We start from the raw sequence: 7,962 nt of genomic DNA on the forward strand, positions 1-7,962 counted from the left end.
GTTTCATTCGAACTCAACTGCCTTTTTTTATTTAGGCTCCCGCAGGAGCAGCTACGTCTGCTTGGTTTCCTCGCGGTGTGTCTTACAGAAGTCCCAGTACATATGGAATATGTAGGGTGGAGAGATAGTCTTGACACGATAGAGAACGGTTGGTTACGTTGTAACCTAGGTTCTCTGAGTGGAGAGACTATCTCTCCAGCCAAGATGCCGCTCAGAAACGCATTCCAATCAAGGTTAACCGAAGAGGCCACGCATGCGTGTGGCTTATATAGCCATGGCTGGCCAATCATGCATGGCCGCCACAAGTGGTGTGTCTTAAAGAGTATCCACGTCAACTGCCCCCGTGGGGGTCAGTCCCCGTACATATGGAATATGTAGGGTGGAGAGATAGTCTCTCCACTCAGAGAACCTAGGTTACAACGTAACCAACCGTTCTCTAATGAGGCCATGAAACCCTCGCGACTACAGGAACATTTAGTGAAAAAAACATCCCGAAAAATCAGCTAAAGATCCATCCTACTTCAAGTCTCTGAGGGATCAACATTCAAGACGGCCCACCATCAACTCTCTGTTCGCCCGGAACGTCAATCAAAGCGAAAGCGGGTTGGTGGCGTCCTACAACATCGCTTTATTAATTGCTAAGTCTGGCTTACCGTTCACTGTGGGTGAGTCTTTGGTAATTCCGGCAATAAAAGAAGCAATATCGACAGTCATGGAGCGGGATGCTGTGCCAGTCATCAAAGCCATCCCGCTCAGTAACGATACTGTTGCCCGGCGCATACGGGAGATGTCGCTCGACACTGAGCAGCAGCTGTGTGCCACCCTGCGTGCGTGTCCCTTCAGCATCCAGTTAGATGAGACAACAACTGCCGACAACAATGCCCTCTTAATGGGCTATGTTCGGTTCATGTCTGGGGGGGATCTCAAGGAGGACTTCTTGTTTGGGCAGTATCTCACCACCGACAGACGCGGACAGAGCATCTTCACCGCCCTGGCCGAGTTCCTGCAAGAGAGGGCCATCCCGATGGAGAACATCATCGCCTGTGCCACGGACGGAGCGCCGGCTATGGTCGGCAGGTACCGCGGCTTTGCGACGCTGCTGAAGAAACAGGTGCCACATGTGCTTACCGTGCACTGTGTACTGCACCGTCACAACTTGGTGGCAAAGCACATATCCGACTCGCTCCATCAGTCCCTTAATGTAGCGGTCAAAGCGATAAACAAAATAAAATCCCATGCGCTTAATGACTGGCTCTTCAGGCAACTTTGTGGAGAGAACGACGAGTCTTTTCAGCGCCTCCTATTCCACACAGAGGTGCGCTGGCTCTCCAAGGGGAACTGTTTGGCCAGGCTGTGTGAGCTGTTCCCCACTGTCCTCGAATTCCTGGAGAAGACCGACGACACTTTGAAAGTCCAGCTATGGGGCTGCCGCCACGACGTCTTCTATCTTTCCGACTTCTTTGGGAAGATGAACGAAGTGTCGCTGAAGCTCCAGGGAAATGGTGTGACGCTAATCCATTCAAAGGCCGCCATACGCACTCTCCTCGCGAAGCTGGAGCTGTATGGACACAATTTGAGCAGGCGTCAGTTCAACAACTTCCCACTGTTGGCTAAGGTAGGCTAATAATTATTTATACAATCTGATTGGCCGAAACGTTTAACTAGCCTACATGTGTCACTCCGCTCTACAGGTGTTCCTTATTATTTTCGGCATTCGGCCCACTGCCTTGTAGCATGTGATATTGCTTAATTATTAGTCTGCCATTGTCATCAATAAAATAACTTAGGCCCTACTGTAATGACTTACATTCAGGTGTTGGATGAACTGACCGATGACCATCTGGTGGTGTACGCGGACCACTTGAAGGCCGTCAAGGCTGATATGGAGGTCCGCTTCAGCGATCTGGACCAGTTGGCCGTTCCCGATTGGGTGATGGAGCCGCTCCAACACGACGCAGCCAGCAGCGAGGAGGCCATCCAAAGAGAGCCTCATTGACCTCCAGAATGACGCTGAGGCGATGGCCACGTTTCGCACCTCTGGTTGGCGAGCATTGTGGATAGCACACGGACAGCGTTTCCCTCTGTTGTGGGAGAGAGTCCACCTTCTCCTCCTCGCTTTCCCCACGTCCTATCTCGTTGAGCAGGGATTCAGCCAAGCACTGCACATGCAGTCAAAATATCGCAACCGTCTCAACCTAGTCAGCTCTGGTGCTCTTCGATTGAAATTGACGTCTCAGTGTCCCAACGTCAAGGCGCTGGCAGCGGGCCACCAACCGCAGGGCTCTCACTAATTTATTATTCAGCTGCTCTGAGCGTCTTCACAAAATGACCGTTACATTTTACATCCCCAATTTAAATAGGCCTAATTAGGCCTCGTGCACGTTCTGTTTCGTGATTGGTTGAACAGTTAACGGTTATTCACCTCATAATTAATACAATGTGCATGCTGTTCACGTGATGTGCACCTGTTTTTTTCCATTATAAAATGACACATGTTGTTACCTACGTTCAATGTTTCCATTGATTAAAAAGAAAAAATAGATTACAACCAATGCTGATAGTGTTTTTTCTTTTTATGCAACCAACCACCTGACAGTGGGTTAAATCTGCCTATCATAGAATAGGCTCATATTGGGATTTTTTTTTAAAATAATTCTTAAGAAACCAAAACAGCACAGAAAATATGTTTTATTGTTGATAGAGGATGTAGCCAAAACATATTCTTAATTGTGTGTGTGTGTGTGTGTGTGTGTGTGTGTGTGTTTGTGTTTTTTTTGGGGGGGGAGGGGGGGGCTAGAGTATCTCGGTAAGGTTAGGGGGGCGTTTGCTCAAAAAAGGTTGAGAACCACTGTTATAGATCATGGGCTAACAATATGAGCCTGGGCAGAGAGTCCAGCCCAACAACACAATAGCTCCATAATTAGGACATTTATACTGGATATCAGGAATATTTACGCTGTTGCTTCTCAAAGGATGACATTGCATGTGATGTGGATGAGGCAATGTGGCCAGATGCAAACGGGAGACGGTATCCAAAGGATTCATAATCTACCCGAAATGAAACAATATTTTCAAAACTATACACTATTTTCTAAAAACCACATTTTGTCACCATATGAAACACACACGCTTCATATTACTTAATTCTGTCTGAAGCAGTTACACACTGCTGTTGCTAACCTTAAACACTTTTAGTAATTCTACTTCTCATGGATTTGAGTAATGTATAAAAAGTACACAGAGAAAGTGCAAATATACAATAAGTTCACCAAACACTTGACAAGACCAATGCTGCAGACTGAGGAAAATATCATTTATTTCTCTCTATACACCCAAATCAGTCAACATGGAAAATCACAACAAAACATGTGTTCAGTAGTCTGCATAACACTGTTAACCCAGCTAACAACAACACACATACAATACTGTATCCAGTACAGGTTACAAATGACAGATAATACTGTAAATAAATTTAAACATTTTGATAAAGTAAACAGAAAATACAGTATAGAAAATACTAGACATTATCTCTTCGCCTAGCTGGATCTGTCCAGAGAATTTCATGCACATCCTTCCACCACCATGCAGAGAAAAACTGGATAAGAAGAGTATGGTGGAAGGTATATAACTGTGAACTGTGGATGGTGTTGAAACCAGTACTGGACCAGAGCAGCATGGTAGAATGACAAATTGTCTCAAATGACAATGTATTGCGTCTGGTGCATTTGTTTACCTGCTGTGACTATGTTTTGCAATCAGTCTAAAAATGTGAGTATGTGAGGTGTGTTGTAAGGGCTAATATGTAAGGGCACAGTTCACAGTTCTATACCTTCCACCATACTCTCCTTATCCAGTTTTTCTCTGCATGGCGGTGGAAGGATGTGAATGAAATTCTCTGGACAGATCCAGCTAGGCGAAGAGATAATGTCTAGTATTTTCTATACTGTATTTTCTGTTTACTTTATCAAAATGTTTAAATTTATTTACAGTATTATCTGTCATTTGTAACCTGTACTGGATACAGTATTTTATGTGTGTTGTTGTTTGCTGGGATAACAGTGTCATGCAGACTACTGCAGACATGTTTTGTTGTGATTTTCCATGTTGACTGATTTGGGTGTATGGAGAGAAATAAATGATATTTTCCTCAGTCTGCAGCATTGGTCTTGTCAAGTGTTTGGTGAACTTATTGTATATTTGCACTTTTTCTGTGTACTTTTTTATACATTACTCAAATCACTGAGAAGTAGAATTACTACACTGTGTGCACAATTATTAGGCAAGTTGTATTTTTGAGGATACATTTTATTATTGAACAACTACAGTGCTCTCGGTCAATCCAAAATGTTAATGAACCTAAACCTGAATGTTTACGAAAGTAAAAGTGAGGTTTTGTCTTTCTTACGAGAATATATATATGTTTTGCTATTATTAGGCAACTATTATTATGCAGAATTATTATGCAACTAAATAAAAAAACGAAAATGTTCCCATCTCACTTGTTTATTTTCATCTGTTAAAGTGAGAATAATAAAACAACTCGAGACTTCCGGGTTACAGAGCATGGAGTAGGAGCGTTCACTTTCTAGCTCCCACTAACTATTTCAGACTTAACTGATTAAACCCTATTTTCATCGATTTTTTTTGTGCTTGTATTGCCGGTAACACTAACACTGATTCGGAAAAATGCCTAGAGGAAAGAAAAACGCAAAAAGAGATTCGGCAGAGTCAGATATGTCCTCGGACAGCGTGGTTAGCATGGACGTTAATGCTAGCTCAATGGCTTCCATACCGGACTTGCTTGAGCGGCATAGAGCAGCCATAACCGCTGAGTTCAAGTCATCGTTTGCCAGAATGGACACTAAGCTAGACAACATCCAGGCCGTGGTCTCAGGCCAGGGGAAACGTATAACCGATCTCGAGGAAAATGCAGAAACCGTTTGCGGACGCCTGGAGCAACTTGAGGCTACGTGCTCCTCACTGCAGGAAGACAACAAGTCGCTGAAATCTAAACTATCGGATTTGAAAGGGAGAAGTAGGAGACAGAACGTTCGTATTGTGGGCTTACCAGAGTCACTTGAGGGCTCACGCCCCACCGCCTTTTTCTCCGAGCTTCTCGTCGAGGTTTTTGGTAAACAAGCTCTCCCTTCCTCCCCGGAACTGGACAGAGCTCACCGCACTTTGGCACCCAAACCTGGCCCGGGTGAGAGATCACAGCCCGTCATTATCCGCTTCCACCGATACCAGATTAAAGACTTGATCATGAGAGAGGCACGTAAACAAGGCGAGCTGGAATACCACGGCCACAAGCTCCGGTTCTACGAGGATTACAGCGCGGAGGTCTTGAAGCAGCGGGCTGAATACAAGGGGGCCATGGCTGTGCCCCTCTCTCTTCTTCCCTGCGAAGCTGCGCATTACTCTCAAAGCGGCGAGAGAAGGTGGTTGCGGTCCGTCTCTGAAGCATCTAACTACATCTCTACTTTGGGTGTGAGTCCGTAGTAAATACGATGGCCTGCTGTGAGTATACAATTTTGGACAAATGCTCTTTTCATATCCCCAGCCAATCTCTCAGACTGATGGTACTACACGCATTTTGTCTCCCTTTTTTAAAATGAGTAAATCAGCTGGGTGAGCGTGACATTTTTGTTGCTTGTCATTTTGACGTATTGTCTAACTCACTCGCTTTTTTTATTTGTATCTCTATTTTAAAACGGCTGGATAAGCGTGTCTGTTTTTTGTTTTTTTTTGCCATTTGGACAGCTTGTCTAAGCTCACGCTTTTTTTTTTTTTTTTTTGTATTTTGAATCTGTTGGGTGAGCATGGTATTTTTTTTTAGTGCGTTGTCATTTTGACAGTTTGCTGGATTGTTCATAGTGTTACTAGGCTGTTATGGGGTGAACTGTACAAGACCTATGTGGGAGCTAGCATAGGTCAGGAAGTTAAAGCTTGGAATGTTTGTTGTGAGACTAGTAAGGGTCTTTTGGGGTTTGCTGTTTAGAGCAATATATGGGGTGGGGTCTGGGTGGGGTGGGTTGGTGTTAACTGGGGGTTTAGCTGATGAGTCATCACCTGTTGTGTTTTTAGTTATTTACATTTTCCTTTTTTTTTGTGTTTTTCTTTTCCTCTGTATTTTGCTACTCTTTTTCTTATCGGAGCAACTCTATTGACTGTAGAGCAGTCAATAGAATGGAACTCCCCCCTATACATAAACTTCATCGACTATGAAAAAGCATTTGACAGTGTGGACAGAGAGACCTTATGGAAACTAATGAGGCACTATGGCATCCCAGAGAAGATAATTTCCCTGGTTCAAAACACCTACCAAGGAATGTCTTGTAAGGTCTTACACGCAGGCCAGCTCTCAGACAGTTTTGAGGTCAAGACCAGAGTCAGGCAGGGATGTCTACTCTCACCATTCCTGTTTCTCCTAGTCATTGACTGGATTATGAAGACCACGACAGCAGGAAGGAAAAACGGCATCCAGTGGACCCTCTGGAAACAACTTGATGACCTCGACTTTGCTGACGATCTGGCTACCCTGTCCCACAACCACAATCAGATGCAAGACAAGACTGCAAGACTGGCAACAACATCCCTTGGAACAGGCCTCAGGATAAACAAGGAGAAGACCAAACTGATGAGGATTAACACCCCTACCACCAACCCTGTCACTATAGATGACAGACCCATTCAGGTAGTCGACTCCTTCACCTACCTTGGCAGCACCATAGACCAACAGGGGGGCACAGACAGCGATGTCAAGGCCAGGGTAGGCAAAGTTAGAGTAGCTTTCATCATCCTGAAGAACATCTGGGCCTCCAAGGAAATAGCAACATTAACTAAAGTGCGCATCTTCAACTCTAACGTCAAAAGCATCCTTCTCTATGGCTCAGAGACTTGGAGAATGACGAAGAAGACGTTACAGAAGTTACAGACTTTCATCAACACCTGTCTGAGGCGTATCTTTAGAATCAGGTGGCCAGACAAAATCAACAACACAGAGCTGTGGCAGAGAGGTAGCCAGGAGCCAGTAGCAGAGCAGATCCTGAGAAGAAAGTGGAAATGGATCGGCCACACCCTGAGAAAACCAGCACATACCATCACACGTCAGGCCCTGGCCTGGAACCCCCAGGGGAAACGGAAGAGAGGACGCCCCAAGAACAGCTGGAGACGAGACACGGAGGCAGAGCTCAAGAGGCACGGATCCAGCTGGGGGGAGGCAGAGAAGGCAGCCCTGGACCGTGCTGGTTGGAGAAGAGTCGTTGATGGCCTATGCACCACGCGGAGCGACGGGCTTAAGTAAGTAAGTAAGGTTACTCTTAGCACGTCTGTTTTTAAATGGTTTGTTGTATTTTTCCTTAATTGTATTTACTGTGCCTATGAAGGATTCACAAGAAGCGTCTAGATCATCTGTTTGTAGAACATCAGTCCACTCAATTTGACATAGTTCTTCCTTAAATGTATTCATGTCTTGTTTCCTTATTCCATGGGAGTGTTTATTTGTGTCTTGGCGATAGGTAAATCCTTTGTTTGTTAATTTCCTTGAAATAAGTGTCATATTGTGATCTGACAAACCAGTAAGGAGATTAAAAGATTTGGTGATTCTCTCAGGCTTATTACAAAAAATTGTATCAATTTGTGTTTTTGAGGAATTTGTGAATTCTTGTCGGTCCATCTATTAATTGAGTCAAATTGATTTGTATGTGCTTTAAGTTTCTTTCTTGTGTTTTTTTCTACCCAGTTTAAATTAAAATCACCTAGAACCAGGGCTGTACGCTTATTTTTTTAGGTGGTAGCACTGGTGCTAGCAAGCAAAAAAATTCAGTAGCACAAAAATAAATTTGGTAGCACACAAAGTATGATTGAAAACTTGCATAACCTTAACCCTTGCATTTCGCTCTAATTACCTTTGAGCATGTCATCTTGGTCTCATTTGAGATTCTCAACTCATATTATATCCTA

At 44.2% G+C, this 7,962-nt stretch overlaps 1 protein-coding gene across 1 annotated transcript; it reads left to right on the plus strand.

Moving 5' to 3' along the window:
- Nucleotides 1–6,268: 6,268 nt before the first annotated feature.
- LOC307256621 (putative transposon-derived protein F52C9.6) lies at nucleotides 6,269–7,303 on the plus strand (the record flags this gene model as incomplete). The annotated part of the gene is made up of 1 exon (XM_080035655.1): nucleotides 6,269–7,303. One exon carries the CDS (start codon nucleotides 6,269–6,271, stop codon nucleotides 7,301–7,303), a length of 1,035 nt encoding a protein of 344 aa, XP_079891781.1.
- Between the last annotated feature and the right edge of the window lie 659 nt (nucleotides 7,304–7,962).

Source organism: Ammodytes marinus (assembly GCF_949987685.1).
Source record: "Ammodytes marinus genome assembly, chromosome: 10".
In the NCBI taxonomy this organism is placed as follows: Eukaryota; Metazoa; Chordata; class Actinopteri; order Uranoscopiformes; family Ammodytidae; genus Ammodytes; species Ammodytes marinus.